Raw genomic sequence first — 12,667 nt, 5'->3', positions numbered from 1 at the left:
TGGAGAGCGCGGTGGGCCGACCTGACCCGCCGAAAGGGCCTGAGGCGAGGGGCGCCCGGGTCCCGGGGCCTTGGGGAAGGACCCGCAGCCGCACGCCGGCCCCAAGTGCAAAGCATTGACACGGCCCTGTGAGGAGAGGGGGCGCCCTCCTTCTCCCGCGCCTGGAGGCCCGGCCGCTCTGGCCCGAGCCCCAGCCTGGCCTCCCACCCAGCTCCCGGTCGCGGCGCCGCCTGGGGGTCCCTGCACTCTAGAAAGAGACTGCAGGCGCTGGAAAGCGAGGCCGGTGGGCGGGCGAGTCGGGAGGCTCGGGCTGCCGAGGTCCAGGAGCGGATCCCAGGTGGCGGGAGCTGGTGAGTGGAGCCATGGCCGAGCCCTCCTGGGGCCGACGCGGGCGGGAGCTGGACGCGGCCTTGCGCTGGGGAAACGCGGGGACCCCCTACCCACGCCCGCCTTCACCGGAAGACTCGGAAGGAACCTGGAGTTCTCCGCAGACCCGGGCCCCGCCCTGAGCTTTCCAGCGGCCGGGAGGAGCCGGTCCTGGGGCTAGGAAGGTGAGCGCACCTTTCCCTGAGCACAGGGCGGCACTGCACGGGCGAACCCCGGATTCTCCACCCGCGACCCAACGAATTTTCGCCCTATCCGGTACCGGAGACGAAAGTCTCCTTCATCCAAAATACCGGTATCTTCTCTTCGTTCTGTCAACCACTTTTTTAGAGTTTGTTCTTATCTCTCGGAAGTGCACGTCTCCTAAATTAAGGAGTGCTGAGTAACGCGTGCGGGAGTTGGGGTATCGGCGAGCACCTGTGATTGAAGCCCCCTCTTCCGTGATCAGTCTTCGTCTTCTGTTTCCGGCAGCCCCAGTATTTCCCCCCCATGAAGTGATGGTATGTGTATGTGTGTGTTTCGGGGCCCGTGTGGTGCCCTCTGTAAGCAGCGAGAGCTGTAACTCAAGGTGTGCACTGGGAGAGTGAAGCGACCACGCACCTGCTTCCAATCGGGCTCGGGCGCGAACACTCAGGCTGATTCCTGAAGGTCGTGTTCCGAAGGAAAAGACAGAGCATGCACTAGCCACGGGTGACATTCCCACCCGTACAACCGCGTGGTGGGCGCGTACATCCCACATCCAACATTGCCCCATGCAGGCGCCCGCCCGCTGCGCACACCGGTCGCAGGGCACCTCGTTGTTGAACGTTGGGAGCGGCGTTTAAAGGTCGGATCTCTCCTGGCAGTGCAGAGTCGGGACTGACGGAAGCAGTTTGGCCTCTGCAACCGTTTTCCATACTTTTCGGTGCCGACCCCAGGGGCCTCACGACTCCTCATCACCGCACGTGAGCGCCGCCCCCACAGGGTTTTCTCCACGACCTCGTTCTTGGCTGGGTCGCTCCTCTCTTAGTACCTCCTCTCTGGCCAGAACGAATCTTTGATTCCGTGCTGCGCAGTCTACGCAGTCGGGGCAGGAACCATTGCAGTTTTCCATAGGCAAATACCTGCCGGCTCCACCTTAGGCGAGATGTGGCCCCTCGGGGAGGGACCCGTTGTGGACACGTTTGCGCAGCTGGTGAAGTGACCAGATAATAACCAGGGCAGATTTCCTTAGCCGGGAACCCAGGTACCGGCCTAGGAATCCGTGAATACATTTGCAAAGTCGTGTGTGTGTGTGTGTGTGTGTGTGTGTGTGTAGACACATACTTTTGTCCTTGTAAGAGTATGTGTACATCTAAATGTGTGCGCTTTAGACATTAGTACATTTCATTAGTCCATCCATAGCTGGTCCAGGGGTCCGAGGCCTGAAGAGTTTGAAACACTCAGGCCTGGGTTATTTGACCGAGAAACCTGGCGGCGACAGTGCAGCGCTGCATCTGGGGACGGCGACCCCACCTACAGTGGCACCGACCTTCCCTCTGGCTTTCCGGGGCCAGGATCCCACCGCTCGCCCCGCCCCAGGATCCCGCAATCACTCTGAGGTCCTGCTGCAGCCGCTCTGAAGAGTCTGTAGCGACCCCCAGCCAAACTCTCCAGCTCATCGAAAACTGGCGCTGGGGAGGCCTGGGCGACCCTGGAGCGGCGCCGTGCGGCTCCCGCTGGGCCCCTCCCCCGCCTAGGCTGGCCCCCTCCCCCTTCCCAGGAACCCGCGTCCCTGGCGGAGTCCCCGGGGCCGAGTGTGCGTGTTTCTTTAAGAGGCCCCGGGGGGCGCCTCGCGGGCCGCCCGGGGCTGGAGGGGGAGGGCGCGGGCGGGGGCGGCTGGCGCCAGGCGGCCGAGGCTCCACAACAAAGCTCCGGCCCCTGTCACTTCGCATCGGCCGGGTCCCGCAGACGGGCGGGGGACGCGCGCTCGGCCGCCCCTCCCTCTCGCAGGCGGTCTCTGGCCGGGGCGTCCGGCGGGCTCCGGCCGGTGGCGCGCGGTCAGTGTGCCCAGCGCTTCCCGCAACAGCGAAAGGGGGCGGGGGCGGGGACTGCCTGGGCCGGGTGGGGCCGCGGTCGGGAGCCTGGCGTGGTTGCCCTTACGTCCTCCGGCCCCGTCACCTCTCGCAGGGTTAAGGGGGATTGCTGGGGCCTTCCCCGGGTTGAGCCTCCGAGGTGGCAGGGGGTCCCCGCCGCTTCCTTCTCTGTGTGCAGGGCTGGAGTTGAGTGAGCCCGGGGGCAGTGGGCAGCAGGAAGCTCGGGCTGTGCGGCCGCGTGGCAGAGCCGGCTACGGACGTGCGTCCGAGTGTCGGGGCGCGGGCTGCAGACTGGGAGCCCTAGGTGGTAGACGAATGTGCCCAGGCTAAGCTCAGGGGACGTGTGTGGCCCCGTGCTATGGGCCCGCTGGGAGGGTGCCGCCGGACGCGTCGGTCCCTGCCTGGACGTGGGGAGTGTGGGGGTGAAGGACACTCCCTGGACAGAGTCGCTTCCCATCACGGCTTCCCCGCCGGACCGCACCTCCCGGAGCCCTGGCGCCAGCCAGCCCCGTTTAGCGGCCGGGCCGGGCTCCCCCGCGGTCCCAGGTCTGGCTGGGGTGGGGGCCGCGGCCTCAGTGACCCCAGCCCGCAGCGGCCCGTCCCGTCCCGTCCACTTAAACAAATTGCCGCTGACAGGCGCGCAGTCTCTCTGGAGCCGCAGCCCGCCCGTCGCCTCCCTCCCGTCCCAATTATCCCGTGCAGGGTCGGGCCAACTGGCTAGGATGGGGAGGGGGACGCGGGGAGAGCCGGCGGCTCGACTCCCTCATGGTCGCGGGGTGGCCCCGGAAGCGCCTCTGCAGCCACGGCCTGTGTGGCCCGGTCCCTGGTCTTCCCCGGCGCATGCGATGGCAAGGCCCAGCCTGGCAGCTGTGGGCCCGGGAAGGGCGTCGTTCTGCACCTGAGGGCGAGATCACGCGGCCGAAAAACAAGGCCGCATCCCCGATGGACTTCGGGTAACTTTCCCAGAGTTCTGGGGAATCCCGTAACCCGGGGAGCTGCAGACGACTCACTGGCCCCGGGCCGCGGTTCCGCGGGTGGCGGCTGTACGCTTGGGACACCTGGTCCGCAGAAGTGAGGTGCACGTCTGTGAACCTTCGTGCGTTGGATGTGCATGGAGGCGAGATCATGGTTATGGGTGTCTGGGATCCACGGGAGCGTGAACGGGGCGATCGACTGAGTGGCTTGAGAATCGGGGTAGAGCGCAGGAAGGACCCCCTAGGACAGGCCCACCTGCGACAGAGGGGCGGGGCTTGCCGGCGCGCTCACAGGCTCTGGGTTCGCGTTCGGAGACGCTTTCGCTGGGAGCGGGTCGGGATTTCCTGGAGCAGCGTGGTTAAGGCGTGCCACAATCCGGGCTCCCGTTGTGCCGCCTCCGCCCTCCCCATCCCTGCTAAGGGGCACCTGGCCTGGCTGTCAACTTCTCCTGGAACCATGGGTTTGCCTTGTGGATCCGCAGCTTCCTCTCTGCCTGCTTCCGCTCTGTGGCGCCCCCGGGAAGGGCATGTTGCTCTCTCCCCTCTACTCCCTCCTTTACACATGAGGACCCTGAACCCCAGAGGTGCAGTCATGTACCCAAGGCCACGTACCTGCCGGTGGCAGAGCTGGGATGGGACCCCGGGACCTTAAAGAGAGCAAGTCCAAACCCACTCCTAAGAAGCTGGTGCTGCTGAGCTGCCTACCCCTGCTCCTACAGCAAGGTGATCCTGAGATGCCAGGGCTGCCACCCTCCCCTGGGCTCTTGCTCTGAATTCGAGACATACAGGATGCACTGTCCCTTTGCCTCTAGAGCCTCCAGTTCTAGGTCTGCAGTGAGGGGACTGCCTTCCAACTACACAGGGGCAAGGGAGCAGCTGCAAATTCAGTCAGCCCGGGCAGGAAGCCTGATGGAGTCCGCATGGGGGTCAGCAGGGTCAGCGTCCTGGATGGGATAGGGGCACAGGACAAGGAGGTCAGCTCGGATTTGGGTCCCTCTAAGGGAACTGGCCAGGGTGTTAAGCAGCCAGGTGCAGACAGGGATCAGCTCACTAGGCGTGTGACTTTGTGACCTTGGGCAAGGCCCTGCCCTTCTCTGGGGCTCAGGCTTGCTTGTCATCTGCAAAAAATGAGGATCGAACAGAACTCTCAGGTACTTTCTAGTTTCATGAGTCCCTGAATTGTGAAAATAAAAAATTATCACTGAGAAACCATATCCACTTCCAGACTGGTGGCTGCCTGGCCTGGCCTCTGCTCGTTTACAGAGGGGCTGGCCCTGGTGTTGGAGCTTGTGTGCTTGAATTGGCCTCAGGCCTCCGGGCCTTTTCTCATCCCAGACAGTACTCTCGCTCCTTCAGTTGCCACGCTGGCTCCCACCAGCCTCTTTCCAGATCATGAAGATATTTTTCCTTCATCAAATTGGAAGTCCGTAGTAAAGCTGCCTGTTGACCAGGTAGTGCTGAGAGGATCGGGAGGTCACATGGATTCCTAAAGGTCCCCTGATCCAGCCACAGTTTGATTCATGTTCTGATGCCCTCCCAGGTGATGCCACCATGAGGTCTGCTGGGGCTGGGGGAGAGTCCCAGATTGCCCTGGATGTTATCTGTAGAGGATAGGAAGCGGCTGCTCTGGGGCCAGTGGCCAGTGAGGTCCCCCACCCTGGGGCCCAGCTCTCACTTCCAGCTGATTACAGGCTATGGCAGGCTTCATAACCTCCCCAATTAGCCGGAGGCCAGGCCCAGGGCCTTTCTGATAACCTGAGCTCCAGTGGCAGCCGCTGTGGGGCCAGCTTATCTGGTCTCTCTTATCCTCACCCTTCCCCCACATACTCAAAGAGTTGCCCTGGCTTCAAGCAGATGAATAACCAGATTGTCCTGCAAGCTCAGCCGGCAAGTCCAGCCCTACACCCACCACTTTCCCTGCCTGGGGGAGGCCACAGCTGTTTTGCCCCGCTGGAGGGGAAGGGCCAGGCCAGGGAGGACTCCTGACTCTGTAAGCTGCCAGCCAGTTCCCTGAATGGCTGAGAGAGCCCCTGGCAGCAAGGTCTCTGCCACACTCATGTGTCCTGGGGTGGTTTCAGAGGGGCTCATGCTTCCTAGGGCAGCTGAAGCCATCCCTAGGAAGACAGGCCATGGGCAGCATGCACAGGTAGCCTGGTAGCACGCTCCTCCTCGTCCCCATGACTGAAACATGGCTGTAGCTGGGGGTAGGGGCAGTGCCAGGCCCATCAATAACTCAGCAAGATGGGGAAAAGCTGCAGCTCCTCCAGCACCCCCTACTGTTGGGGCCAGGCTAGTGTTCCCGGCATGCCTCAGTCTGGCATGTGACTTCTTCCCTGCAGGTGCCCAGGCAGGAGGGACTGGCTTATGCCACCCCGTGCAGGATCATCTTTTTAGCTTACAGAGCCTAGTATGATTCAACAACCCTCCACCTCTGCCCTCAACATGCCCAACTGATCTGGTGAAGGGTACTGAAGACGAAGGCCTCTCAGGCACCATGGATGGGATGGGTGTGTGTGAGGCGGGCAGAGTCCCCAGGAGCTGCCCCAGCTCTGGCTGGACAGTTGCATGGGAAGGCCTGTTTGTGAACTCAACTTTTCTATGGCTGTTCCATTAAACTTCACCCAAACCACACCTGGCTCTGTGGGTTTCCTTCCATTCTCCAAGGCCTCCCTGGGGTCTCTGGGAAGTGTGGGCCAGGGAAGGGGACAAAGGACTAGCATTCGTCTCCTTCCTGCTCAATGCACCATTTGTTCTCCCTGTTCTTGTTTCCTTGTTGCCACTGACTTTAGGTCCAGAAGTGGTGGTGGTGGGGCAGGGGGACAAAATCAAAATCAGGAACTTGTCATCTGAAGGTTCCAGCCAGGTTTCATGAGATACCCACGTTCACCTGACCACCCTTCCATCTTCTGAGTTTAAAAAGAGAAGCAATTACAAGGTACCCCCCAGGTAAGGCTTTGCCAGACTCTACCCCCGACAACAACCCACCAGCACATGGCAAGCCCTGATCCCCAGGGAGGAGGGTCCAACCCTGTGGCACCCCAAGAACTTACTACCTCTGGTAATAGGCATGATGCTTAGAGAATGGACTTAAATCAAGATGCTTGGAGAATGGGCTTAAATCAGGCCCCATCCAAATTCCAGGACAAAAGTTCTTCCCATTCCAACCCTCCACTGACTCCTTCTGCCCCCAAGCTGCACCCCAAGGGGGTGTTGGGATCCTGGGCACTCAGGCCAAAGGACTCTGCTCCGCGTTTGGAGAGGACCCTGACCCCAGCAACTCAGGGATAGACACCAATTGCAGCGTGATTTATTGGACAAGACGTGCACTTTTTGACAGGGCCTCAGTAACCACGGTTTCCTTCACTGATCAGTACAGGACCAGGGTAAAGGGGCTTAAAGATAAGAAAGACAAACTCTTCCCATGAACAGATGGGGAAAGAAAGGAGGAAGAAGAGGCGTCTCCTCCCTTCCTCCTTCCCTAGTACTCTGGGCCTCCGTTCACCCTGTGCTGGAGTGGGGCTGACCAGGGGAAGCTGGGGGCAGCGTGTCACAGACAGATGTGAGCTGAGGCTGTGACTATCCACTCAGGGTCAAGATGGCCAGGTGGACCATCAACTCTGTCCCCACTCAGGCCCCCAGATCTGGTCACTGTTCCAGGCCCCCCTCCCCGCCCCACCGTGGGTATGGTTAAAAAATACAAAAGCGGATCCAATGCAGGATGTCATATGCAAACATACACAGGGACCGAGCTTCTGCAGTCTCTCCTGGCCACAGCCTCCACCGACAGGTGTGGCAGAGGGCAGGTGCGCCGAGGTGCTTGGAGAAGGGTCTCTTCTCCATCCAGGTAGGACGGGTGGCTGCTGTCACTAAGCTTGGGGAAGGTGGTTGATGAAGGAGGAGCAGAAACTGGAGGGTAGGACCAGAGCGGGGCTTCTCCCCTCCTCCGGCAGGGGAGGGGGCTGGCCAGTCAGAAGCAGATTGCTGGTACCTACGGGAAGCCAGTCGGGAAGAGGCTGAGGGGCTGGCTCTCATTGGTGGGCAGCGGAGATCGGTAGCCATCAAAGTTTCTTGGTATGCTGCCACTGGTGGAGCCTGAGCTGTTACTCAGAGTCTCGATGCTTCCCTCTCGCTGAAGTTCTGCAAGACACAGGAGAGGGCCAGGCCTGGTTAGAGTTGGGCCTGGGGAGTGGGGGCACCATCTGGGCCAGGCTGCCTGCCTTGAGGCACCATTCTGGGTTCACTTGTGTCCTTCCACAGGCGGATCCCCACTGCTCCCTGGATGGGCAGGGGGCAGCTCAGGTCACAGGAAGGCTCAGCCAGGGGAGGGGAAGCCCCCTGGCTGGCAGACTCCGGTGTGAGAGCACGGTCTCCCTATTGCGGGAAGCCCTTTAGGCCCAAAGCACGGCCACCCTGACAATGTGTGTGGACGACACAGCTCTTCACGGGGCCTGTACCCGCACCTGCACACACTCATGCTCAGCCAGCATGCCCCCAACTCCACAGTGCCTCCTGTCCTGGCTCTACAGGGGAGGCAAGTGGGGAGAAGCCAGGACACCAGAGGGCCTGCAGCGCCCCTGCCTGATCTGTCCCCACCTCTCTCCTACCCTGCCTGTGCCTGGAGCTTCTGCCTGGCTTTGCCACTCACTCGTTCACTCATGCTCACCCACACAGTCCGCCTGATGGCCAGGTCTTGGCTCATCTTTGGCACCTCCTGGCAAGTGTCCTGTTTCCCTGGGAGAGGATGCCTGGTTTAAGCGGGGCCTTCTCCAGTGAAGAGAGGGCCCCTGTTTGCCTGAGGTGCCTCCTTTCTCCTTTCCTCTTGGGCCCCAAGTCTCCTGGATGCCCCTCAGCATCAACCTGAAGGGCAGGCAGGGAGTCCTGCCCTCCTCCTCCTCTGCCTCCTTGGCCCTGCACATCCATATTGGCCCTGCACGCCATCTCAGATATGGCAGCTTGGCCCATCTCATTCAGCTATGGGCCCCTCAACTGTCCTACCATCTCTGGACCCAAGTCAGGTCCTGGGGTAGGTGGATTGGGAACGGAATTCCCTGCTTGCTGAGTGTAAGGAAGAACCAATGACTTCTTGGCTTTCTGAAGGTGGCCAGTTCCGATTCCCTTTCAGGCTCCCCCGGGGGCTCTGACATGTGGGCACCGACATACTGGGCAGTCTCTGGTGTCTGCCCCAAGCCAAGATATGTAGACCTGCAACCTTCTCCAAGGAACGCCTGCCTGTGACTGAGGGGGTCTGGCCTGTCCACCCAGGAGTGCAGGACTTCAAAGCAGTCATTTGAAAGAGGAAGATGTGCACAAACGTTGCACTCATCTGGTCTGGCTTGAGACCTTGGTCTTCAGCCTGCAACTGCTCCCAGGCCTCCTGCCACCACACGCGCAGTACAGCTGGCTCTAGTTAGGGAATGAAGGGGTCACGGCCTTCACTCCTGGGCCGGCCAGCACCAGCCAGCCAGGAACGAGCCACTGACCCCCACTCTCTGCAGGCCTGCAGCGGCCACAGAGTGGAGTGGGGAGGAGGCAGGCACCTGGGCCTTGTCGGGGGAGGGGCCCTTGGGATCCATCAGCCGCGTCTGTGGCCTGGGTCTCGGTGGGACAGTTCACTGGGACACCAGGGCCTCTTGGCAAATTGGGGAAAGTAGGGGATGGGACTGTGGACAGGGGCCGAGGGCCTGACTATGGTCCCTGACTTCCAAGGGACATTGGCTGCCTGGGAAAGTCAAGAGCTATCTGGATACGGATAGAAAACAAGGCAGGTAGGATCTTTTTTTCCTGCTCCTTCTTCAGTATCACCGTAATTTGGGGTGACAGGCCATTGTGCTATGAGATGGAGAGGGTGGTAAAGCCAAGAGTAGACCCTGGGGATTCTACGTGGAAGCTCCAGATTCCAAGAGCCCCCTCTGTTGCCTTCTTTCCCCACAAGCAAGCCGAGTTGTGGGCGATCTCTGAGGTACCACCGCCCTCATGCGCGGCCGGCCCGGCACTAGGGGGCGCTGACAGCAGGGCCAGGCGGGCGAGAGAAGAGCACCGGCAGGAGCAAGAAAAGCAGGGGCTTCCTTAGGATCGGGCCGCCAGGCCTAAGGAAGAAGGCCCCCGAGGAAGAAGCAGGCAAGGCCACCAGGATGGGGAAGACTGGCCCCTTTTTACAGCTCAGGGACAGCTTCAACAGCCTTGATGCAAAATGCCTCTATGTCCACACTGCCAAGGAAGCCAGGAAACGGGAGCCCAGGCCCAGGCATGGCACCCCCACCGTCCCCTGGCATAGGCCCCCAGCAAATACCCCAGCAGCTTCGGTGGTCCCACCGATCAGTCTTCATGGACGCACCCCAGCCCATCACACCACAGTGCAGGGAAACCCGCCCAGGGGCTTACAAGATGAATGTGCTGTTCTTGGGGGCCAGGGACTGCCCGAGTGCCTTGTTCGAACTTTCCCTTTGTCAGTTAGGCCTGGGTAAGATGGATGGGGGCAGCGTTCTCCCTCGCCCCTGCATCCCAGGGTAACCAAGGCTCTGCTGAACTTCTCCCTCCTCTGCCTCTGCCCTGGCTAAGCCTGCACTGTGCGCCTCGGTCTCCTGACTCCAGGTCACCCGCCCTGTGCCAAAGCCAGAGTGCGCTGTCTACAGCATGGCCCTCATCTTGCTTTTCCTCTGCGTAAAAGCCTTCAACCACTCCTAACAGTTCCCAGGGCAAGCTCTGAACTCCCCAGCACTATGAAATGGCCTTCCCATGACCTGCTGCCAACGCCTCACTAGTGGTACCCGTTATTATGTCTGAGACATGAAAGTGATGAAGCTGTGTGGTGTTTGGACCCATCCAGGTGGTTCTAGGCCTCTGGGCCTGTGCTCATGTAAATTGCTCTAAAAAGCCCTACACTGGCTCCCTGGGCCCCAGAACACCTACTCATCTTCCAAAGCTTAGCACCAGTATCCACTCCTCTGTGAGCCCATCCTGCCCCCCCACAGAGCCTGCCAGACCCCACCCTGCACTATGCTGACTCCTAGCCCAGGCCCCCTCGCCCTCCCATGTGTCTCCTCATCTAGAGGAGACCCCCTCAGGGGGGTTCTGTGCCTTATCTCTGTATCCCTAGTGGCCTGGAAAATCATGGGTGCCCTAAACATTTCTAGCATGAATGAATGAATGAATGAATGAATGAATGAATGAATGAATAAAAGATGTGGTAAGGGGAGGTGGGGGCCCATTCTTCAACACAGACTAACAGTGAAAGAAACGGTGGCTTGCTGGCCCCAGGGCAGCTTTGTGGGCGCTTTTCTCCATGCCTCCTCTCAGACCCCTTCTGTTCCTCCCCCTGCAGGCAGGGGTGTGTGTGGGAAGTGGAGGGGAGGAAGGCTGCTCAGATTCCCCACTCCAAGTCATCCCGGCCGCCCAGCCCTAGGAGCAAGCGGCAAACGGAAATGTGTGGCCTTACCTTCCTCCATCCCGAACGCATGCTTTGTTACTGTTGGGTTGCTCACGGACGCTGGGCTGTTGGCATTGTTTTTTTTTTCCTTTTTTTTTCCCTTTTGAAAAGAAAAGCATTGAGGAATCTTTTTGGAAAAGATATGGACAACGATTGAGAAGTACACTGATCTCTGCAAGCAGGTGGAGAGGTGTCAGGAGGTGCGGGGGCACACCGTGAGGAGGGGAGCTTGCAGTCAAGGAGGACAGTGACATGCATGTGTAGGGGCTGGGGACCAGTCGGTCTTGGAGGTCGCAGAGATGGATCTGCTGTGACAGAGGGGGCCAAGACTCCGTTCAGTGTGGGGGAGGGGGAGAGGAGTCACAGGTTCAGCATGAGGAACAGTTTTAGGAAGGGGGAGGGGTGGGGACCTACGGCCCATGCAGTGCCAGATGGGGTCCCATGCAGGTGGGTTGCCGGAAGAGGACAGGGAGATAGACTGCAGTTTTTAGGGGTGCCCTTGGACCTTCTGACTCAGTGGCCCAACTCCTGGCTGCTGCCCTCCTCCCCCACTCCCAAGACCCCCAGGTCTGGGCAGCTGTCCTGTGGCTGAGGTGGACCTGTGGGGGAAGTCCATGAGGAACTTGCCAGGGCCCGGAAGGGAGTGCTGGGGGCTCTGTGGCAGGAAATAAGGAAAGTGTCCCCAGCCGCCTCCCCACTTAGAGGTGTGGAGATTCTGGTCAGTGGGAAAAGCTCTAAAAGAGCTTGTTCTCCAGGCCCTGAAGTAGGGCAGGAGAGGAGGAGTGGCTCTCAGGCAAGCGGCTAGACCCAGTCACCTCATTGTGACCTTGCATTCTCCAGGGATGTGGTTTCCCTGGGCGGTGGGAGCTATATACCCACGCTGCAGAGAGCAAAACCAAGGAAGAGGAAGCAGCCACTAGCCCTGGTTCTTCACCCTCTCCCCCCATCCCCCAAGAAAGAACGGGTGCTGGTGCGGGCCACAGGGTGCTGGCAGCTCCGGCATCACTAAGACCGGCCCCCATGCCCATGCTGGAGAGCCATTCCTGTTGGCTCATATTGGAAATGGGCCTGTTACCCGCAGCTGCCCCTCTATGACTTGGGCCGGGATAGACAGGCCCCAGGGGTAGGGGGATGATGAATGAGTAGCACCTGAAGGAAAGGTGCCTCTGCTCTCGTGAAACAAGTGAAGGATGAGACAGCTCGATCCTTGGCACTACTGTTCTCAGGGTGAAAAAAAAAAAAAAAAAGCAAGCTGGATCCACACGCTGCCCCACTCCATATGGAGCCTGTCCAAACTCAGAGGTGTCAGAGGGGGCGGAGACAGGGGGCTGGCCTTTTTAGAGAGAAGCAACCCTGGTCACCTGGGAGCGTGTGCCCAGGGAGATGGCGTGGGGTGGGGTCGCTCTCTGTCTGTGAGGAGGCAAGGGCACAGCTGCCCACACCTCACCCTACTCCTGAGCTGGGTCATGCAGCATGGCCCCTGCCCCCCCGCCCACAGTGCAGTGTTGTGGTCCCTTTGCCAGGCTGTGAGTTGATGGGCAGCAGACTCCCCGGGAGGGGTGAAATGTGGAGGGCACAGGGCCTGTGTGAGACGCAGGGAAAGCTGGAGAGGCCAAACCAGGGCGCCCAGCAGCAGGTTGGAGGTGAAGTCAGGCAGGGTGCAGTGGCTCACGCCTGTAATCCCACACTTTGGGAAGCCAAGGCAAGGGGATCACTTGAAGCCAAGAGTTCAAGATCATCTTGGGCAACACAGCAAAACCGTGTCCAAAAATTAAAAGATTAGCCAGGCGTGGTAGCATGTGCCTGTAGTCCCAGCTACTCGGGAGGCA

At 60.3% G+C, this 12,667-nt stretch overlaps 1 protein-coding gene and 1 non-coding gene across 15 annotated transcripts in view; one reads left to right on the top strand and one right to left on the bottom strand.

Annotated features, from left to right (window-relative positions):
* The first annotated feature begins 8 nt into the window (after positions 1–8).
* LOC107127822 (uncharacterized) lies at positions 9–6,041 on the top strand. The gene is made up of 2 exons (XR_010581789.1): positions 9–551; positions 5,752–6,041. It is a non-coding gene; the product is annotated as an uncharacterized protein (transcript).
* Positions 6,042–6,697: 656 nt separating this feature from the next.
* BCAS3 (BCAS3 microtubule associated cell migration factor) overlaps positions 6,698–12,667 on the bottom strand; it is a 711,835-nt gene continuing 705,865 nt past the window's right edge. For 8 of the 14 annotated variants that reach the window (XM_065531260.1, XM_065531263.1, XM_045376091.2 and 5 more), the window contains one exon: positions 6,698–7,549. In XM_065531260.1, the coding sequence (XP_065387332.1) occupies positions 7,401–7,549 (149 nt within the window). In that variant the 3' untranslated portion in view covers positions 6,698–7,400. Of the gene's footprint in view, positions 7,550–10,847; positions 10,939–12,667 lie in introns of all 14 variants that reach the window. The other 6 variants (XM_065531261.1, XM_065531264.1, XM_074019077.1 and 3 more) reach the window with 1 other exon arrangement.

Source organism: Macaca fascicularis, chromosome 16 (genome assembly GCF_037993035.2).
Source record: "Macaca fascicularis isolate 582-1 chromosome 16, T2T-MFA8v1.1".
NCBI classification, from domain to species: domain Eukaryota; kingdom Metazoa; phylum Chordata; class Mammalia; order Primates; family Cercopithecidae; genus Macaca; species Macaca fascicularis.
Note: the sequence above shows the minus strand (reverse complement) of the source record. Positions and strands in the feature narration are given on the sequence as shown.